Source organism: Semicossyphus pulcher, unplaced genomic scaffold (assembly GCF_022749685.1).
Source record: "Semicossyphus pulcher isolate SPU_LCO1_2020_fin unplaced genomic scaffold, fSemPul1.0.p SCAF_3, whole genome shotgun sequence".
Taxonomy (NCBI): domain Eukaryota; kingdom Metazoa; phylum Chordata; class Actinopteri; order Labriformes; family Labridae; genus Semicossyphus; species Semicossyphus pulcher.
In genome coordinates, this window is record NW_027211704.1 from 28,840,383 (window position 1) to 28,864,078 (window position 23,696).

Consider the following 23,696-nt stretch of genomic DNA (forward strand, 5'->3'; position numbering starts at 1 on the left):
TGGGAATCTCTCTTCTCACTATACTGCTGTCGGTTTGGAGCAGTAATGGCTCCAGTTGCGGGGTTTAAAGTAAATATTTCTCACAGTCATTACCTGCGGTTTAAATTCAGAGGAGCAAGGCGATTAAATTTTTCCTGTTTTAATTAAAAGGCGGTGAGTCATAAGAGTGAAAACATATCCCCAACGGAAATAATTACAGTGCATCTCATCCTTATTTTCATCCATAAAACACTCACAAAGTAAAGGCATGCATCCTACACAGTGCGTTTAGCTGTGTGTGTGTGTGTGTGTGTGTGTGTGTGTGTGTGTGAGAGAGAGAGCGAGAGAGAGCTTGAACATTTTTTTGCAGCTCCTAAACCTTTCACGGCTTTCGGCAGGTTAATTGATTCCCACTTCAGACTGACATCATTGAAAAATCCCTTTTAAAGCTGAAGGAAATGAGCTCCAGTTGATGGTTAGAACAGAGCGTATTAAAGGGCGGGATTAGGAGGAATGCTTCTGATGTTGTGAATGAAATAACAGGCTACATGAGGCAGTAAGAAGACTGACCTCAACTCACCGTCATACTCAGATACAAATGTTCCCATTAAAGGACAGCCACAAAGACCAACTAATAATTAGATGCAATTCCATGGTGCATGTCTGGTCCCAATATATGAACTAAAAAGCTAAAAGAGAAATCTTCTGAATTCCAAATCGATGGTTTGGGAAAGTTTATTAGCTCTTGATTTAAGACCTTGGGCTGTTCTCAGATGGATTTAATGCTCTAATTGCAAAGGAGAGTACACACAGACCAACATACTAACAAATACTGCTTCTTATTAAATCTTATTTCATCCATTACAATTCTGATGTCATTGATGAAAAACATGCAAATCCCGCTCATGGAGCTTACAGCTGCAAACAAGATACGTATTAGGTCATATTCAGAGGCCAAGGCACTAAACAGGCGCAGAAGTGTTCAAAAGCAAGCTGCTCCACCAGGCTTTTAAAAGATAAGGAGATACCAATGGGTGTTTAAATGCTTCAGGTTTATCCTGAACTTCAGCTCCTCTCAAAGTGATTGATGTAAATGTCAGTGGCATTGGGTACTTGATGGATCAGAGACAGACGAAAAGTTTGCTGGCACAAGTAGAGAGACAACAGCCTGAGCTGCCATCTGTTCCTGATTCATCCCAGCTCGCATACTTCTTTTCCCATTACTCTGAAAGGTAACATGACTGCTGACCAATCAACCAAAAGCATCTGTCTTCTAAGAAGATCAAACTCAACCAATGCTCCACCTCTGACAGGAACTTCATTGAGGACAAAATATCGATCCATTTTACACTACAGTGCAAAGTTTGTTAAAGGTAGTTCATGTAAATATATTTTGTTGGCGGAGCTTCTGAGAGGGCAAAATTACCCAGAATGTTTCATGTCAAAGTTCATTTACTGCCAATCTCGACACCAATATTATGGTCTATGCAGGGATTTTCAAAGTGTGGGAAAGTAAGGCCTCCCCTGAAAGAACATAAACATAAAGTGGCTAACTTTTCAGGGCTTCCTGGTGTAGCCAGCGGTTAGCGATCAACGACTTCCGACCAAGACCTCCTTTTCCTTGCCCTGCATTGTTTACAGTCTGACTTGCAAGTCCGACCTGCAAGCAACCAAGTCTGCTGATACGTGATTGGTCGATACTACAAACGCACAACAAATGTAAACCAGTAATTCCAATACCAATATCCAGTGCAGTGCCTACAGATCCTGCATTTTTAAGCATTTTTAAGACTCTGCAAATAGAGATTAACTTAAGGACGTTCTTTAAGACCAGGATCAAAAGTGTTTAGTTCTCTATTGCACCTCACAGCTATAATTGTTTTGACTCGTGTTGTTTCCCAATTCAGGCTACATACTGATGAGCAAGTTTTGGGTTTGTGTTGCATTCACACTGAAAACGTGACAACTTAACCAACTCAAAAAGTTTCTTGTCCTTTGTGAAAGGCATTTAGGAAATGGAGGCGCTATCCACAGCTGCACAACATTAAACAAATTGCCAATTGAAGTAAAAGAGTCTGAGATAGATCTTGGAAAACAAAGTATTAAATCTTTTTCTGTCTACAAGAGAGATCAGTCAGAAAGAGCAGAATCAATTGTTATTGATGTTTACAATTATTGACGCAGAAAGTGAAACTCTATATGAAACTACAATATGAAGGTCATGATTATCATATTCATATTGCATTATAATAGCCTACTCTACAGAGCACCATTCAAAGAATACACATTTGTGACTAAATTGCATAATATAAATAGATGAATTATTTCACTGGGATCAAATAAATATTTTTTTCCTGGAGAGGTTACTGTTTTGTCACTTCTTCCACTGTCCTATTATTTCCGCTGTAAAGACAGTTTACTGTGATAATTAGTAAACTCTATATATAAAAGCAGGAAATGAATGTCTCACCTTGCAAAGATCAGTCCATAATGTAATCTTCATTGCAAGATAGACAATGCCAAATTATCAGGGAATTGCAGATAAGGAAATATATTTTTCTCTTCCTGGGCACTAAGGACTTCTCATCTCTGTGGCCTCAAAGTTTTCTTTTTTGTCTTTGAAAACGGATCAAATTCCATCTGGTTATAAATCTGGTTTATCTCCTGGATAAAAGAAAATATAGTAATTCAATTTTCTGATCTAAGTAGTTTTCTCTCCTGAGTTATGACTTCAGAACAGCTGGGGAGACAGACATGTTCTTTTTTAGGTTTAAAAAGAATTCTGGCCTAGAAACAATATGAGGACATTTTTTTGCATGTTCATTGGTCATAAGCAGAGGGGAAAGTTATAACACACTTGATTTGATTGTTTTTGTCTCACTTGTCTCTCAGGGCTTCCATACTAATGTGCTCAGCCTATTCCTCTTGTCTTCCCTCTCTCTTTGCCAGAAAAGCAGCTCTGGCTCCAAGAAGTGTTTGTGACTGTTTCTACACATACAGTTAACCCCAACACCACCCTTATGCATGATGAATGTGTTTTCCATGTAGAAAGCTCCATGTCAGTGAAACCTTGCTGTGCAGTGAGTAACAGATACCTTTTCTAGGCATTGCAGTCGATCTGGGCATCTGCTTTCTCCTCAGCAGGATCTGGCTTGGACCTTCCTCTTCTTCGCAGCAGGTGAGGAAGACGTGACCGCACGGGTAGCCCAGGAACTGGTGGGCATCGCAACCCCGCCCTTCACTGCGAACCCGTAAGCCGAGGGCACAGCAGCTGCAGCACACCTGCCAATCCGCACACAACAGCAGTGCTTATTAGTGAGGAGTGTGTCACCGGGGTGCCCTTCACATCTCTCATCACCACCTCTCTTTATTGCTCTCCACTTTCAGCCCTGTTTAGTAAACAGCAGAGGAGGAGGAGACGGAACAGCTAAACAGGCAAGTGAACACACTGCAAAGGATTTCAGCTACCGCCTCAAGCTGAACCACATGTCTTACAAAGAAAACCAGACTTTCTCATTTTTTTCACTTTCCTCTTGAACAGTGACCTGGCACAATGGTTTGGCTCAGCGGCCTGAACACATGAACAGTTGGCTCGAGGGCCAAACCACTGGGTTTCCTCTTTGAGAAACTGTGAATGCTATTTGAGCTGTTTCTGAGCAGAGACATGATTCTCATTTCCATATGGAAGTGTTCACATTTCTACTGGATGCAGAAATGGGAGACACTGGCAGTTCTTTACAAATATATTTCAACCTGCTCGCCAACACATACAAATAAGCTGCCTAAATTTTAAAAGCCTCTGCTGGCACAGGTATCTGAAATTGAAATCTCAGTCTTGCCAAGACAAAGATACATTCAGTGTGTTTAAACAGTCTAAAGTTTAAGATACACTGGTACACTCAGTGTTCAGCATGTTAAGGACTCACAGCACTTGAACACAGCCTTTAGTTTGGACTTACACGGTGTGGTTTTGTGGTCTTGAACGACTCGTAAAAGTCAAACCCTCCCTGACTCAAAACACAGTTCATATATTATTTAAGAGGAAGAAGCCATTACCTGTAATCAATTCATTGTTTGTTTTATGAAGAACCCTTTGTCTAGAAAATGTGTGCACCATTCGCCAATGACATCATGTCTTTCAGTCGTGACTCATCCATCTTTTTCTTGGTTCTTCCCTTGCACGCACCCTTCACTGCATGCTATCTAATTAAGAAGATCTAAGGTGCATGACTTTAAAAACCACATCGTTGTAGGAGTTGTCATGGGAGTGAGACAGTAATGTACCTGGTACGAGTCGTCTTTGCACTGGTCCTCCTCATCCACTTCACACGTGTCCCCTCCTCTGGCTGACATCATACCTGATTCACACTGGCTCTCCCTCACGGAGCTGAGGCAGCACTGCTTCTCTGCAACACTGACATGCACACAGACATGCACAGAAATGTAAATGTTTAGACACCACACTGAATGAAAATCAGTTTGAGAACATGGACTGCTTATCAGTGGATGTCACCCACTGGTTTGTAAAAGTTTGGCATTTTGGCTGCTGCAATGTTGTTTTTGTGGAACAGGAAGTCACCATATTTGGACAAAAGCTGGATAAGTATTGTAACGTCTCTATCCTGGCCACCATTATAACTACTCGTTAATTACAGGTAGCCACACCCTAAAGCGCACCCTACCGTTGTTGTTGTACTCTAAATCAATTTACAAAACCAACATCATGCTTTATTAAAAAATAAGTGAACTAGTGACTGAGACCCTTAACTTATTAGGATGATGTTTACTGAGGTACTAAAATCAGGTGAGAAGTAGGCTCACTTTACCCCCTGGTTTCATACAATCGAACTTCTTTGAGTGAAGGCGAGATCGAAAAGTGGCCGCTGTTCCAGATCTCACAGTAAAACTATATCAGGTATAATCAATAGGCTACATGCAGCCCAACATCTATAGCAGTCATAATTATGCTGTTAATGCTACATTGAAGCAACAGGTTAGCCAGGATTCTATGATGTAATGTGGGAGCGCTTACTCTGACTGGCTACAGTGGCTAGGCTAACAATAACCTTGTTAGCTGAGATAAGCTTTGCTACGAGCTCACTGGTTACATTGCCAAGGATATGGAGGTAGTAATCCACCATACTTTCAATACACATGAAATACAGATGAGATAAACATGTAATGTATATATTCATTTTCAATACAAAGACAAAATGTCTAAAGTAAGACCGCTGGTACACACTTTCATATGCACTTCCACTTTCGAGCACCACCTGCCTTTGGGAGACGAGTGGAATATTACTGAGGGGATCGGCATGCCAGTCTAATGATCGGCACATGCCGCTGGCCCCCTAGTGGCATGCCATTGGCAACGGCACATGGCGCTGAACTACATGCACACACAGTGGAACATGCTATGGCATGCCATCGGCCACTTTTGATCTCCGCACTGCTGACTTCTTTTGGCGAACAATGCAGTCTCCCCCTGCTGGCCTTTAAAAGTGTGGCTTTAAGGCACTCATGCATTGGCATTTTTTAAACCAGAGGTTTTGTCAATTTTTTTATAGTCTATGTTTGAGACAAAATGGTGCACACAAATATGGCAGAACAATTGAGGGCTTTTTAGTCAGAAAGGCATGCTGGTTGAAAGTTAGAGAGTTAAGTTAGAGGTGCAGAAGATTGACAGTTGCTGAACATGAAATGGCAGAGGATAAACCCTGTTCAGATACATAAGATTAAAGGTACTTGAACTTATGTTATGGCATACTTTACTAGTTTATTCAAACTCAAGTAAGGCTTCTCAAATCTGTAATGACATTTCTTCCTTCTCTATATTGGGTTAATTGGTGCAATATGCTATGCCACAGTGAACACAAGTGAAACATTTGTAATTAGCTAAATGAGACCAGCTGTAATTCTACATCTTGTGTTTGCATTGAAAACAGTTGAATGTACTGGTAGATCCTAGATCCTCTGCTGTAGATCTGTGAGAGTAATTTAAAACCTGCCATTAGAATTGAAATAAGTCTTTAAATGTTTATTTTACAACATCCATTACAACATGGAGTCTACTTTTAAAAAAGTATTTTCGGTAACCTCAACTTCGTCATAACCAGCAACGTTTCCAAAGGTGTTTCATACAACCATTAAAATTACAATAAATCCAGTGATAAATGTTTAATTTTCTGCTTCCTGACTTCCAAAAATGTTAAATCTAAAACTACAATCTGACACCTAAGACCAGGTCACTTACCTGCACAGGGAATGCTTGTTATTGTTCAGAATTGGCATGTTGTTGCAGTGGAGATTTTCTGAGGCCCATTTTTGGCCCGCAGCACAGCAGCTCTGCAGCAGGTCTTCAGCAGGGACACCTGGACCTGCAGCCCAGAGACATGCAGGTATGCATACATCAGCACACGCAAGAGTGATGGAATAAAAACAGTTCTGCAGTAAATCGTTTGAGTCTGCACAGCGAGACTGCATGGAGCAGGCAGAAGCCTGAAAAGTGCAGTGAATACAGTAAGCAATCTGACAGAAACATATGACTGAAACATATGGCAGACTGCAGCCGGCCTCAAAGGCGCCTTTAACATTTCGACAGCTGACTACAGAAGTGAAGTCAAGTAACCCGAATACAGTAGCCCCTTTTATGATTGGAAACTTTTTCACTAAGCTCTGGGGAGAGTTACAGTTAAGTAAATGAGTAGAATGGCAGATTGGCTTGTGAATAAGGGGTGTGACAAATTGACACTGACATGAACAAATAGTTTGCCAGTAGCCACACAAAGGAGAAAGAGGGAATTGGAGTATGGAGGGTGGAGAAAGTTTGGAAGTCCCATTCATATTTTACAAAGACATTGGATGAATATGAAACTATCTCTGGTTTAAAAAAATGTGAAAACAGAAGATGAACACCTGTGTTAGAAAGTATTTGGTTCTAGAGTGAGGCTCTTCTAGAAATAAAGGTTCTTCCCATTTGGTTTTAAGAAGACAAAGAGGTTAAGTAAAAATACATCCATTCACTGACGCAAAGCAGATCGTGCATCACTTAGAATGCAGACTAATATTGGTTAATGTAGCTGACAGAAGGCAGCCTAATGGAGGTTTCTGTAAATGTAATCAGTTGTCATGATAAAATGGCCACTTTAGTCAATCAGTCAAGAACACCAAAATAAAATTCCAGTAATGGCTTCTATTCAAAACTGTCTCCATTTTACCATCCAATTCTCCAGAAGGAAAAATGGACCTGCTTCAATGTCATCAACTGAGGAAAATTATCATAAAACATATTAAACCAGGAACCAATTAAATTCCCATAAATTAATGAATGAATGCTTTTTATAAACCTCATCTTTCTGCTGATGCACAAGCCAAAAATCAACCCCACTTTTTTGCTTCCAATTAGCTGTTTTGCAGAAACCTTACCTACGTCATGGGGCTGCTGACGTGGCAGCCGTCATCACTGCCATTCTATAGCCACACTGCGGGTCCCACAGAGACTGAAATGCCCCCCCACTGCTGAGGGAGTGCGTAGCAGCGAGCTCAGCTGCTCTGCATGGTGCTCAGTCTGTGGATGAACACACCGTGAGGCAGCTGCTGCTGCTTGGCACTATAGAGCGCCAAGAGCTCGTCAGCCTCCCCATCGCCTGCATGTCAGACCCAAAGCCGTCTCACCCTGCTGCTTCTACTCAACTATTAGCTTCAATGCTCGAGAACACACACATACACACACGCCAAACTTCCCTCCGTGCCCTTTGAAGAAAAGCCACGACAAAGAGCTTTTGTTTTCAACTCCTGAACCTTTGTTGGCTTCTGTATGGTACTGAACATTTGCTTATTCTTCATAGTCACGGCTGTAAAATGAAGCTTTGTTTTCTAACTTTAAGGAAATGAATCAGATGTCAAACAAAAAACTGTTCTAAATCCAACAACTCTTATTCAGATGCAGATTCAAAGCAGAGTTCAGTTAAACTTCTCTGTGAGAGTTGAAACTTTATTGTAATTAAAAACAGCTACAGCAGAGAAGTAAAGCATTGTGATCAGATTTAGTTTCCTGCATGCATTATTTTCTTGAAGTAATATCCACTGTATTCAACTCGAAGTATATGAACTATGCTAACCCCATACTGCACACTGTATATTCAGATAAAAAGGAACTATAAAGCTAGGAATGACTTAAATAGCTCTGCTTTGAGCTTCACTTTGGAACCTCTGTTATTTCACTGTGCTGCGTTCAGCTTCATCCCAGCCTGTGCTCCTTTAAAGATCAGAAAACAATCATTTAAAGCAAAGGCTGCCTGTGCATAATTCATAAGCACTGTCAAAAATAGTGTCAAGTTGAGATAAGATGACGCTTAAAAGTAAAAGCAACTTCTTATTTCACTCCCAAAACAAATGTGTTTCAGCACATATAACAGTATTATTGTAGAATTGTCCACATTGAGAGCCTACTTTAAAAAGACTTTCTTCTCACTTTAATGTCTGAAGATGACGTACCCATGTTTTATTAATGCAATGTGTGAGATCTGTTTCTAATCCCATCAAGAACAAGAAAAGGTTTTAGGTATGTTTCCCTTCAGAATTACAGCAGCTCTGAGGACGGATGAATAAATACAACAGGGAAAGACTCCTCAAAAAGCATATCCAGAATCCAAGACAGACTTTGGAGTGTGGGAATGTATTTAAAGTCTTATCTGTACAGGTTCAAGATTTCACAGCAACACCGAATGGGAAGTTGGAAGCACTGTAATTTCCCACTATTATGTGAAGTGCCTTCCAGGAGTGCTTACCAAAGGCCAAATATGAGGTTCAGCCGGAGGGTCAGATGCAGCTTAACACTCAGGAGTAGCCTACTAATTACGTAAGAAACAATGGAAACAAGCACGTATATTTATAGCTCAGAAATCACGCTTTTGCAAACAACTATTGTTTGAAAGAGTCCACATGGTTGCCAGCACGGAAGGACTGCCTCTCCTCCAATCTGGCCTGTTACATAGCAGATTGGCCAAAAATAAGAGACATCCGTCCACTTAAGGAGCTCCCATGGGGTTTATCTGGACTGATTAGTGCGGCCTCACACTGCTCGCCCATCATTACTCTGTCTGGGCAAACACAGACCTGTCTCACATCACACAGAGACACGTGTCAGATACATCTGCACCGCCTGAGACTGTACGACAACATCCAGGCACCAAAGACCGTGTGATATGATTTATGGCTGCAACCACTAATGTGTCTGCAGTGTGGATACTAGTGTGGTGCTAATGAAGTGAAGACATATTAATTAGCTGATTTATCAAGATATAAGGCTGACCAGATGTATCACTCCATTTGTGTTGACCTAAATATTTGCTGGAACTTCTCTCTAAATGATATTACAGACACAGAATTAAAAACTGTTTGTTTACCTTTGGAAAAAATGGAACTAAAGCATTTTGTTATCTAATAATCTGATTTAAATGAATTCTTAATTTAAAGACGTGATGAACATGTGCAATGTTGAGTTGAGTTTTTTATAGTGACAAACCTGAATTTTCTTCCAACTCCACAGTCACTCTCAGCTGTACAGATCGTTGGCACCAGCTAGTTCCAGATGTCAAGCATATACATTTTGTCAACATCAACTGGATTTTCAGAAGAGGTAGGCAGTGGTGGACAAAGTACACAACTTCATTACTTGAGTCAAAGATACTCCTGGTCAAATATTACTCCAATACAAGAGAAAGTGGCTCAGTCAAATGATGACTTCAGTGAAAGTACTGGAGTACTTGCTTTTAAAAATACTTCAGTATTCAAACTACTTTTCTAAAAAATCTCAAAACATTGTTGTATTTTAACAAAGCGAAGTGCAGTGAAGAATACATGGGTGTACATTCTGCTAGGTTATGTTTAACAGCTCCAAAATAATAGGCCGGGATGAAGTTAATGTGCGGTAAACAGAGCGAACATTTAAAACAATACCAATCATTCTCCATTTCAAAAACCTCAAACATGGGCTGAAGATATGGCCATGGAGACGCACCATGGAGACACACCATGGAGACACACAAGGTACAGGTACGGCAACATCACTTAAACAAACCACATGCAAAACTACACAAACAAAATTTATTGTCTTTCAGATTTTAGAAAAGGAAAGAAAATTCATCAGCTGACTTCAGAGCAAAAGTAGCGAGAACATTCATAGAAATGTAGTCAAATGGGTCAAAAGTACAATATTTGTGGAGTAAAAGTTACAAGTTTCCCCTAAAAATAATATTTAAGAAAAGTACAGATACTCAAAAAAAGTACATTACTCAAGTAAATTTCCTTTGTTACTGTCCACCCCTAGAGGTAGGTTTTGAAAGACAGTCCTTTGATCACGTCTGCAAGCACCAATGATGGATACTATATGCCTGTTTGGAAAAATGGGGGCAGCTAAACAAGCTGCTAACACAATATAGCATCACCTTATAAAGTTGTTATGGATAATGGTTAGCAAACGATGATTTAATCATTAAGATGCCACAGAGTAACATTAGCGTGTATTTCGAACCATTCTAATGTCCAGCTGATAAATGTAATGACAATATTCACAATCCTATCAGCTCAGTTTTTGGTCTCCACCAACTCCAGGTAAAAATATCTCTTTATAAATTTATTTTTAGCTGCAACTGCTTCACGATGTTTTCCAACTGGCTGCAACATTTGTCTAATAGGAGTCTGGCATGAAGTGAACAGTGGATTTGTTTAGCCTTTTCACTGAAATCCGTTTCCTGCTACTGTTGAAAAAAAGTGTTTATAAGAGCAATGGGACTACAACAGAAAGGTTTTGAAGAGTTCAACAAAAACAAAGAGCTAAAAGGCACTAAAATATTGAAGGAAATTGCCAAATCATGTGATAATTTTCCTTGTTTCTTTTTACAGTGATCAATACATTTATCTGTTATAAGTTGAATATAAAATAAAATTGATCCCAAAAATACTAAAAAGCAAAAATGCATAGAGAGGAGTAACAGTTGAAATGTGAAAGAATAAAGCGAGGTTGAATTCAATGACCTTAACAGCCACCTTGACCCAAACAAATCACACACTTCTCTGCAACATTTTCTAAAGAATAAGGAAAAAACTGTTTTTTCCTGTTGAACTCTCACATTTTTAAAACATCATAGATTCTATCTTTCCCGCCTCTGAGTGCTATCTTTTTTCGATGTGTTTATTTGTGCAGCATGAATGGACTGACGGGGCACTGGAGGCATTTAGGGAGTGTCGTTTTTACGATGTAATAATACAAGCAGGCCACAATGGGTAATGGCTTAGAACAATGCGAGGATGCTAACTGCCTCCGCTCCCACTGCTCTGGCACAGTCACAAGCTTTACTCGCCTTGAAAGACAAAGTGACGCTCATTAATCAACATGCTTCCTACACAAATAAAGCAGGCAGAGTGGAACTGACTTACTCCCTCTACACAACAATATGAGGAGACTGTTACAATTATACACTACATACAATGCTGCCTTTAGGCGGGAATATTCTTCAACATTTGGGGCATACTTTATCTGAAGTCGCTGGTCCAGAAGAGAATAAAGAACAGTTTAATAGTTTTGTGACTCTGATCATTTTAGACCAGTATAACAAAAATGGAATGAGTTATGGGGATGTACAGAATATTTTCAATTCCTGAATGTCTTATTCTCTGTGGGAGTCTTTGTGATGTAATGCTTGTCTCACTGTATATGTGTTCTGTTGTGATTTCTTCTTTTCTCACCAACATACATGGCGCCAGAGCTGGGCTTATGGAAATAAATTAATGTTTTTAGTAAGGCCCAGAATCTTTACTGTTCATCATGCAACACTCTTTTCTTGTAGGCCTCCAAACCTAGATGTTTTTCGGGGGAATGCATATTATTTTAATGACATGGTTTAATCAATGGGAAATCTAAATATTGGGCCACTTTTTAAACAATTTTGCAATTTCTAGGCTCTGATTAATCAAATCTGGCCAGAGGCGTGTCCAGGGGGGTGGATGAAGATACATGATTAGTGGAGACAGAAATGGTAAATAAATGCTATCTGGACGTGTGAGCGCACTCGTACTTTATGCCCCCCTGCAGAAGTCAGTGTTCCAGATGGGCCACCCCAGTCAAAAAGTGTAGACACGCCCCTGAGTCAACACTAGATATGAGGCCACAGTGGCCATCTTGTCCTTACTGTTAGGTAGCTAAAATCCAGGAAGTTAAGCAACTTTTACTCATAACTATGTTTGACTCTGCAGTAACCCCAACTCAGCTCTTGCAGAGTTGGACGCTGGCTGATGCCTGACCTCCTCAGTGCTCCTGTCCTGCTCAACTGATTTGCTTCAGTTGGAGAGCATGACTTATTGATTTCATGTTCAGATTTTGGGATGGTTTCCCTCAAAACTCTGCCCTGGCACTAAAATAGTCCCTGCTTGTGCTTATATTGTCTCGGCTTATGCTCAGACTGTAAGTCTGCACTCACATATACTGTTGATTGCAAATATAACCTGTACTCCAGCTTCAGCTCTTGTTCCCACACTCAGGTTGATTGTGTGCACATGTGAAATGCCTGCTTTCAGACACTTTCTTTCACAATCATCATCATTTTTAAAGCCACAAACAGACACATAACATCTCTATGAATCATGCAAACAGCTGTGTTTTCTTTCAGAGCACCGTTTCGCTCAGTTGGTGGAGCGCACGACCCATATACAGAGGGTCGGGATCGACTCCGGCCCTCTGCCCTTTGGTGAAGGTCTCCCGCACTCTCTCTTCATGTCATGTATTGCAAGGAGATCTGAAACTCACAGTTGTAATAGGGAAGGAGAGAGCGTAGCTAATGCATTGCATTAGCCTTGAGAGCTTAACAGTACAATAAATATTGCATCGGATGTTTGCCTTAAGTCTGGTGTGCAATTGCCTCACAAAGGTGAAATCTGTTGTTTCCTGTGATTGGAAGCCAGAGAGATCACACCTATTGCTACTATTTGAAATTGTCAGACAGGCCACTTACAGACAGGTGTATTTTTACATTCAAAGACACTTTGGTGTTGCTTTTAAAATAGCTGCTTCCTTTAAAAATAGCAATTGCATCATTAGTTGCTGTCTCTGAATTTTTGCATCTCTACAATGTCACTTGGTAAAAAACACCCCTACATTTAGTCACACTTTTTTTAAGGTCAGTCCAGGGATTGTTGAATTTCCTGCATCCCTTAAACATAACCGCAGCAATATGCAAGTATCAATTCATCACTTCTCACTCAGCCCCCCAGGGTCTAATCTGTAAGGCAGATGGGAATATAATGGACTGTAGGCTTGCAAAGAGTGTCCTTACACTGAGTCAAGGCTGTTGCTGAAATATACGGCTTCACTTAAATAGAAAAAAGGTTTGTACAGTACAGCACTGCTTCTTCTTTGTCTCACACTCTCCCTTCCTCAAGGGCAAAGCCACAAATGCAGTACTTTCAAAACAGCCTCTGCTTCCAAACAATGGAGCTTTTGCTTTTGTTGTTCTCAATAGTTATTCCTCTCTGCCTGGAAATGCTAATCTCCTGCAATGCCCAGCGTGCCCATCCGGCCTCCCACCACCAGTCAGCCCTTTTCATGTCTGGCAATCCATCAGCCCCAGACACCCGTCAACAGCAGCCTGTCCACAGCGGCACCCTGGGCCCAGCTCCCGGCTGCCTCGTGAGAAATGTCTGCTGCTGTTTTCCTCTACACATGAGACAGCAAGGCGGCTCACACTCAGGGTTCCAAATTTGGCCTCAATCCTGTATTTCATTTTTGATAAGAATGCAACGTTAACTAGGTCCTCAACTAGTTATCTTTAAAAGTACAAATGTCCATTCATGCTACCATACGAGAATGCCAATGCTAATCAAACGTGTTAGAATGATTGAAAAACTCTTAACTTTAGTGCACACCTTAAGTGCAATTTCCTTTATATTCTGGGCTTCTTCTCTCTGCCAGACTTCATTATTCTCAAGGCTGCCGGCATCAATCAAGACTATTCTGGTAGGAGTCCACCAAAAGTAGCAGTCTAGGTGAGATCTGAGCTTTGGACCAGACATGTCCTTGAAGGCAGAGTTTGAAAGAGTTGAATCCTGGCAACAAAATGCCAGACGCTCTTTCAGATCGACCTCTCACATCTGCCAGCTTGAGGAGCCCATTGAGGAGAGTTTTTAGGTCCCAATGTTGAAATCCTGAAATAAATCTATTTTGAAGGTTTTTCTAACAGAAAAGAAATATGTCAGCAGTCAGCGGAGACACAACCAGGTGTATGAGAGAAAAAATATAGACTTCAAGCTCCTAATATTCTATTCTGGAAGAGGTTATAGTGCCTGCTGTTTGCCAAAGTACCTTTACTGAAGGTGAGAAAGAAAATAAGGTGAAGGGGGAGGAAAATAGATTTGTTTAAAAAAACTGGCTACTAGGATTACCAGTCCACCCACCCCAACAAACTTATTTGCTTTCTGGCCAAAATACAGATGTGCCGATTATATCAATTTCATGTGTGTGTATTAAGAACTAAGCTGGAGTTAAGATGTGGTTATCTTAATTTAGCATAAAGACAAGAAATAAGTCTCTTTTCTTTTTCAAACCCAACCGCTGGAGGCACATGGCTGTCCACCCAGAGCCCGGTTCTGCCTAAGGTTTCTGTCTGTTGAAAGAAAGTTATTCCTTGCCGCTGTCACCAAGTGCTTGCTCTTGGTGCAATAGTTGGGTCTCTGTGAATAATATAAAGAGAACAGCGTACTTGTACTGTTATTTTACACTTTATAAACATAAGCAGACTTTACATGAAAACCACCAATTAAAATTGTCTGTGAGGATTCTCAGTCATCCAAGTCATGGTAATTCCAAGCTTAATCCAAAAGGACTTGGAGTTCTGCCTTTTGGATAAAGCTTCAAATTACAAATTTCTTTTCTAATGGAAACCAATTGTAAATCAAAGCTCTCTACATGCCTACATATGATTACATTTAAATGAGATTTTTTTTGGTTGATTTTTAAGATGAACTGTAATGTGTAAAAGAGGTACAAGTGATAATTAATCAAATGTTTGCTTCTCTCTGTAGTTCTAATTCCATTGGCAGCAACACCATGCTCCAGTTATTAAGCCTCAGCTTCCAACTGTTTCACATGTTCTCCTCCCAGAACTATGTTATAACAAGAGGGCCCGCTGCCTTGATGAGTTCTGTTTCTCTAATTACCTCGACTCCTCCTCAAGTTTTTTTGTATTCAGCACCGTATCCAAGTGTTTGTTCACTCGGGCTCATGCTTCAGTCCTAACAGACACAAAAGCAGTTACTGTATGATTAGCTGCTTCGTGCTCCACTTTAAAGGCAGGCAGCACTGAAAGCGACGTGACTGGAGTCAAAGTAAGAAGCCTGTGCACATGGCCCAGCTCTATCTTCACATTCAGAGATAAGGAGAACAACCCCGGAGACAGATGAGGGGCCTGTTCTACATCATCATCCACTTTTATTTAGATGACTAGCTGCTTACAAGGCGCCCCACAAGCAAAATGGCTCAGACATCAGAGAACAAAGCAGAAGATAGCAGGGATGAGGGGCGAGAGCTTTCACAGATCCACTTAAGATATGTAAAAGAAAGCCATCAAGCTAAGATATATGTAAGAAATAACAGGAGATGAGAATCAATATCATCCATTATTCACGATATCTATGCCAGCTGCTTTTAATGCCGACATCTTAAGAGACACTCTCTACATTGTTGGGAATAACAATTATATAAAAAGTGTCTCTGATTTTCCACCCAGACAGTCGGTGAAGAGTTAAGCTTTGTTCCATTCAGAGCCAAGGAAAACGCTGGAGGCAGTGAAAGTAAAGGAAGTATTCTTCAGTGTATATTACATTTTGCTCACACAGTACAATACAAATATACAAATGGAATCAGTTCAAGTTTGATATTTTGAAAGTACAGACCCTTGAGATGTACCATCTCAATTTCAAGAGGGTCCTATAATTGGGATCAGTGTTTTTTTTCTAGGCCTTTATGTAAACATTGGCATGCCTTTTAAGCATGAGCACCGTGTGCTACAACAGAAGCATACGGCAATGTCGAGTCTTCAGGGGCCCATATTTCTAGGTAGACACCTCTGCAGTCTATGTTCGTAGCTGCAGAGATTGCACTATTGTTTCATGATTGGGGTCATACAGTATGTCGGGCTGACACTAGGGCAGAGACTGTAAAGAGGACCTTCATAACAGCAGTATTATCCAGGGACAGCAGAGTCGAGAACGGTTGAAGCTCGAGGGGGTCATACTGCCTCCCCTCTGGGGACGAAGCAATAACACAGCCCACCTATCTATCACATGTAATGCTGCTTTCACACCCAGATGGAAAGAAAGAGGACCTCAGCTCACCTGAAGATCTCATGCTAAATCATAAAATAATAAATAATAAAGGGCCGTCAATCTTGCAGCTGATAATCAGACGGAGCTTCCACTGACGTCGTAAATAACTGTGATTGTGTCCCAATCCTCTGTTTGACGTTGAGTTACCCTGAAACACCTTTTCTCAGTCAGGTCAACACTGATGACAGCCTGATGATTTGTGACCTGCTCTTGAGCCTGGCTGATTTCATTTAAAGATCTTCCTCTTGACCTTTTAACATCAATAGCTTGAACTGGCAAAGGTCAATCCACCCATAGTCAACGCTGTTACAGACAGGGTTAGAATTAAATCTTGAAAATTATGAAATAGGTAAAAATATATATATATATATATATATATATACAATTGACAGCAAAAATACTGCAAACTCGCAAAGAAAACACAACAAAAAAAGTTTTGAATTTCTACAATTTACAATTATTTGCTTGACTCTGTTAAATGCTATCTTGAATTATTAAAATGTGTCAGCAGACAGTTACACTACTTAAAAAATAACATCTTCACTGTCTATCTAGGGCACCTCTTTAGGCCTAAAAACTAATTTCCATGTGAATAAGTAATAACTGATTTACCAGGAAAAGACAAAGTATGTGTTCCACCAAACCTTGCCCCACTTCATCTCTCCAGCTCCCAGATTGCTCACGTTAGCTTGAAATGGAGTTAGCACAAAACACAATTAGTCAATGTCCAACACAAGGCACAAATGTTTTACACAGTTAAGCCCGTCTGGTCAAACCGAAATGTCATTAAAACGGGGGTTAACGTTAGCTAGCTTTACATGCTAACATTGGATAGCTTAGAAAGCCTGCGAGTTAGAATACAAACCGAGTTCTGTCTATGGTGGATGCTGTTGCATTGCTCACGTCGTAATACTCATTTGTAAATGATTACTTAATGAACATCACTAAAAGGGAGTATTTGCTAATTGAGTTCATCATTACTAAATCATCACTTCACATGAGGTCCCCATTACTTCCCTGACTTGTGTCCCCCCAAGTAAAGTGATGTCTTAATACTCGTTTGTAAATGGCCACATATCAATGTATGAGGTATCTGTGAATTAACATTCCTTAATTGATCGATTAAGACTTCATTTCTTAATGTTGACAGGAATTCATGATACATCCTGCATGAATTCATTCAATAAATCATCAGGAGTCATGCATTAAGCATTACTTATTTAAATTGTACCCTCAATGTAAAGTGTTACCAGATTAAAGTCACATTGAATCTACAAGTTTGTGCATAATGTCAGTGTGTTCAGATTTGATGGCTTATGATTCCAAGATGAAATGCGGTTTTACGACTTTAAACGACTTTAAACACAGTTTAAAGCAGCAATCCAGTGCAAAGGGCTTAAAAACACATTCACATCCACTGCTGCAGGTCAACACTTCTGACAGTGTTGGATCGTGGGCTTAATCAGTAGGATATAATCCCGAACTTGCCATTCAGTGTAGCCTAAAAACATTGATAAATTGAAGCCGTAAACAAGAATTGAGAGTGCAGGAAGAGTGACTGAATGATCTAAAAGTGCAACAGAAAAGGCTGTGTTGAAATCATTTCAGATAATGAGAGATAATTACAGGACCATCTGGAAGAAACTGGTGCATTTGTTTTGGATGTGCTCGCACCAGTTTTTCAGCTGAGCTTATTTCAAGTCCCTGCAATAAATGACTATGCCTGGAATTTATCACTGTCACAGGCAGACACTGCTGTTTTCAGTCCTGTAAATCAATCCTGTTATTTCGAATCCCAGTCCAATTAAGGATGAACATTTTGTTTTTCTGCCTTGCTACCTTGGCTGCCTTGTTTTCTACACAACTCAAATAAACGCCTGTGGGTCACTTTTTGAAGATGACTGAATCTGGTCACATTGCAGTCTTGTTCTTAGTCTTTCCAGCAATGGCAGCTCTTGCTTGTCTTACTAGTGATCCAACATTCCCAAGAAAGAAAAACAGATCGGGAAAAAAAAAGGCATGCCCCCAGCTTTTGTTGAATGCCAATAGTTTTACATGACCTAATGACATAAATTAGAAACACTTACTTTCAGGTGTGGAAAAATGACTACTGCTCTAATTGCCTTTGAATGAGACTGTTAACATATTGTGCCGGTTCCAAAATTACCCTTCTCCCACTCAACCTCCAACACTGATTAATTTGCCATTTAGAGGCAGTCATTATAAATAATAAAGTGCCGTAATCGAGACTGGTGCTGAAGAAGCATTTTGGTTAATAAAACCGGCCTTGGTTGAAATTGCTGGGAGAGAAGCCAAGAATGAACTACAAATCTCTTTACTTCAACATCCCGTGTTTAATTCATTTTTGTCATGTAAAAGTCTTGCAAGTTTTTATGGGTGACCTTTATTTATAATTAGAAACTGGAACCAGAGGCATACGAGGCCTGGTGCCAAGGCCGTGTTAGGACAGAACAGTCATAGACAGGATGAGTTCATTCTAATGGATCTGAGCCAGAAAACAGACATGGTCTCTCTAAGACCCATCACAGCTTTGCTCTCTAGTTTGTCACAAAAAATCTGCTTCCTCTGCCTTTCACCTAGACTTGACCATTGCTCTGACCATTCCTACACTTGAAGTTGACTGAATGTGGTAACAAGATAAAGCATCGCCCTTTACAGCCTGACTTCGTGGGTCAACTTTGAACCATATGTACTTCCAATGCTTTTGTGTACTCTTCCATGTGTAATGGTAGCAACAATATGGGTGCATGTTAACCCTCTCTATACAACGTGGCTAATTTGGCTGAAATGTTATTGCTTTCCTTGCTACTTGCGCCCTGTTTGACCCATTTATATTAATGTTGTTGTGAGACAAGCTCTCAGTAAACCTAACCTTGATCTTGAAGAGATTTGAACATTTTTGGAAACAATTAACTTGAAAAAAAAAATTGTTAAAAGGGTCTTAAATTAGCCAAATGTAGCAAAAAAGGCAGGAAGTTGGCAACATTTTCCGACATTAAGTTGCAGTCTTCTAAGGATCTTTGGCAATGTTGACAACAATGAAAAACAATACAAACAGGAAGTCACCTCCGAATACTGCGCCAATAACTTTTGGACACACCTGATGTATGTCACTGACATTGAGAACAAACTTCAGTGAATCCATGAGTGCAATGTGGTTTGAATCACTTAAAGTATGAGACAAGTACTTCAACATGACACAACTATAGGAGATGTGATGTAAGAAAGATAAATGTCCACTCAGCCAGGAAGCCAGGGTCACTTCAGCCTACATCATACGCGTTACATTCACATTCATAAATTCAGTCATCATATGTTATACATAGCTCAGTTTGAACTGTTTGCACTGTAATTCCTTGAAGACAGAAATCATTTCCGTCACTAATCCAGACACATAGACGGGTCTTTTGAGCTTTGTGTACACACTCCACTGCTTGGAAACAGTCCAGATTTCTAATCAAAGTCACATTTTTCCAAAGCACACAGGCTCAGTGTTTGCTATTCTAAATCCCAGAGGAAGCAGTGTGATTATAGGTGAACAGATGGAAACTTTTGTCTTGAATTCACTGAACACATGCAGAATACCTTTCAGACAGTCTGCTCAATGAGCTCTGAGCAGAGGGTTGAGACAGATTTTAGTGGAAATGATGATGTGAAAACTCTTTTTGTGGTTTAGCAGAGAGGACAGCCACGAGCAGATTGTGAGAAGCATATTCCATGACCATCCTATCTGTCAAGTCTGGGGAGTGTGACTGGCATTTTGATTGCAGTATTTCTCATGGGACTATCCAGGACCTTGAATCTGGATCATGAACTGTGGTTGTGGAGGCATGCAGGATCCAGCAGGGACCCATCTTAAGGAAAATAACTATGTTTTCTTCTGTGGAGAATTATAGTCAGTTATTTCCTTGGTTGTGTATCTTATTTCCAAAGGTGTAATAACCTAATGTTTTACAGCTCTTTGGCAGATGACCATTATAAATCTGCAGGCAGTTGACTGGATAACAGCAACACTTTTATTGCTTCACTGTGAACTGAAGATTTCAGGCTTTTCAACACACTCCCCAGGATGCACCTTGTATCGCAAGAAATAGTCCCCAGCTATTAGACTGTCAAGATGCTCTCAGAGTGACCAATCTCTGTTGTTATTTCACAATGTATTAAGTTGGAAGACTTAAATGCACCCTTCTATAAGATCTAAGCTGTGATGACTGTTCAATAAGCCCCCTTGCCATTTTCCCATCAAGTTTAGCAACTTTATTTAAACATCCATGAAAAAGTGTTAAATTAATACTGATGCCTCTGTATGACCTAAAAGAGCAATTTATTTAGTATTATACAGTTATTTAGTATGCCTGCCAGAGTCTCATCAGGTCGGATACCGACAAAGCTTTTTCCAGCATGAAGACAGGAGGGCTGGAAGTTTTGCAGTGTGTTTTTTGATTGCCCGGTAAAAAGCAACAGCAGGGGACATTTCTTAAGAGAGTTTTCCCATTAGTGGTGCAATGGATCACGGTTAATACATGATCCGTGATTCGTACGGATCACCCCCCGTGGTTCGGAATGCAGGTGATCTGAGGACCTACACTAGGTTTAACATCATGGTGTAAATTACAGTTTTACTGCCGTTACTGCCTTGTTCTAGAACATGCGCTGGATATTTCTGTGTAGATAAGAGTTTATTCAAGAGAAGAGCTTCTTTCATTGATGGAGCAAATCTGGAGGATGCCACCCTATTCCAGCTGAGATGGAGAGGTGTTTTTGTGGTTGTCGTGCTGGTGCAAAGGTGAAGGCTTGGAAATGGAGATGTAAGCTCTTTCTGCCATCAGTCATCATGGGAAGTGTCAACTCTCTGCCCAACAAAGGTGATGAGCAGGAGATATTGGTGAAGACTGGAAAAGTATACAATGAGTGCAGTTTTCTGTGTTTTACTGAAACCTGGATGAAATCAAAACATCTCAGACTCCAGCGTGGATCTACCTGGCTTCTGGTGTACATGCCACCCAAGGCAACTGCTGAAGTTCCATGTGAAGTTCTCCATGAAATAGTTGCCAGGATAAAGACTAAACATCCTGAGGCACTTTTAATAATATCAGGAGACTTCAATCATTTGAAGAAGGTTGAGGCCATTCTAAACAACACGGATCATCCACTTCATAACACCTTGATGGATCAAAAGAAACAACGGTGGTGGACGGCTCCTCTCTCTTCGCTGCAGGACGGAGAGATATAGAAGATCTTTTGTACAGACAGCCATCAGACTTTTAATACTTCAGTAAATGGTAGATAAGATGCCAGACAAGTGAATTTCCCTTTGGGGATCAATAAAGTTATTGATATTGTTATTGTTGAATCCCTATGCAGAGTTACAGGAAATGTGACAACATGAGGTGATGTGTCTTAATCTGATGGACAGTTATTAGAGGTAAGGACTTGATGTCGCGCAATACAGATGTTGATGATAATGCATTGATGCAGTGACAGAACATAAAGTTCACTAGCTTCACCGCGGTGCTTCACAGAGCATGAGGGTAGTGACGAGAGATGTTGCTTGGAGCATATCAGCGCCACAGAGATACGCTCTGGGACTGTAAAAGACGGCACGCTTCTATTAATGTTTCTATCTGCGTATTTCACTGCTCACTAGCTGCTTTGTATCAAACACAGCTTCCAAGTTTCTACTCTCAACGTTTCAGCATTTACTTTGAAAGTACCAGCTGGTGGACGCTTGGAATAACAATCAGTTGCTTAAAGTTAGTAATTTTATTATGTTCTTTGCCTGTTAACTCACACAAACTCCTGTTTCATTGTTCTGTGCTGGGTTCTTAAACTGGAGACATAATCCTAAAAAGAAAGCTCAGTCTTTGTTGTTTTGCTGTGACAACGCGCTGCAGGTGAGGGTGTGAAGCAAGAACAAAAAAAAAGTTAAATTAAATGTCCTTTCTTTTCTTTTTTTTTGCTGATCCGAAAAATTTTCCTATCCGGGACTCAAAACTGTGAAACGATCTGAACCGTAAGTTTTGTGATCCGTGGCACCCCCAACACATGTAAAGGACAGGATCAGCAAAAAGATGAGACGAATCACTTAGTCCTCAGAGGCCTCCAAAATGACAGTTTCCCATAGCTGATATGAGTCAAAGTACTGAAAAAAAAACCTTTTCCAATACTACAAGTAAAAGTCCTGACATTTCTTTCTGCAGTCAAATGTTCCCTGTAAGTTTTTAACTACTAAGATGGTTTTGGATTCACGTTTCTGCTGCATTAATACATAATTTGCATAATACACAACAGTCTGTAAATTCGTCATATGTTTGTAACATTTCTGACATGTGCAAATAATGTAGTCCAACTTTTTATGAGCTGAGAAAAACAGCTCTTGTTATAGAGTATCTTTGTAAGTGTTTTTTAAGCTAATCCAAGATTTTTTAGGAGGTTATTAAGTCAAAGAGGTGGGAGAACTTCATCAACGCTTAAAGGAACTGTTAATCCTTCAGTATATCATGTACTAGCTATCAAGCACATGTGTAAAACCATGTGACAACACAGTTGCCACTTGGCCGGAAACGGTGTTACTAGCCAAATCATCTGTTGGTATTTAGCCATCTAAATCTGATCAAATTGGGTAGGGACTGTCATTGTCATTTTAACCAGCGGAATTGAATGTCACTGTCTTTAAGGTAAATCACGTGTTGCAAAAACTCCAGTCTGAAATCTAGGATACATTAAGATTTATATGTCTGCAACTGTTACTTTCAACTCTTATTTGCAGTGCTTGAATGGCAAGCATACTAGAAAGAGTATGACTATAGACCCTTTTTTTTCTGTTGGTGGAATCACTAACAAAAAGCCCAAAAGCTGGGACCTGTAACAGATGGCAATCCCAGCCTCAGACAGCTGTTGTCATCATGCCTGATTTATCATGACAGTAACCTTTGAGAAGCCACTCCAGGACTGACTCACCTGAGTCCAGGGTCAGAGAGTGTGAAGCATTCAAGTGACAAAATAAATCATCCTCATTTGATTGACCAGTTACTCCATCAACCTGACAGAGAGCACAGGATGTCTGACTGGCTGAGCGTCATTTATTAAACTCACTGTAGGCAGGGACAGGGGAAGCATTTCACTACAATAAAATCTACTTCAAACAAAACTGCCAAGGAGCTCCAGATTCAGATTCAAGAGTTGAGTGATATGAATCCCTTGTTTTTTAGACAAAATTTACTTTAGATTTCTTTTAATCCAATCCGGGATTTTGCTCGGGTACTAGGGACTTTGTGTAATGCCACATAACTTGGATCTTAGCCCTGTTCTGTTACACT

General features: G+C 40.3%; 1 protein-coding gene across 1 annotated transcript in view; it reads right to left on the minus strand.

Annotated features, from left to right (window-relative positions):
• Positions 1-23,696, minus strand: part of fbln2 (fibulin 2) — a 66,347-nt gene that overhangs the window by 33,269 nt on the left and 9,382 nt on the right. Inside the window, exons 2-4 of the mRNA XM_069677919.1 lie at positions 6,233-6,356; positions 4,264-4,393; positions 3,075-3,261 (exon numbers count right to left, since the gene is read on the minus strand). Of these exons, the coding sequence (XP_069534020.1) occupies positions 3,075-3,261; positions 4,264-4,393; positions 6,233-6,356 (441 nt within the window). The remainder of the gene's footprint in view (positions 1-3,074; positions 3,262-4,263; positions 4,394-6,232; positions 6,357-23,696) is intronic.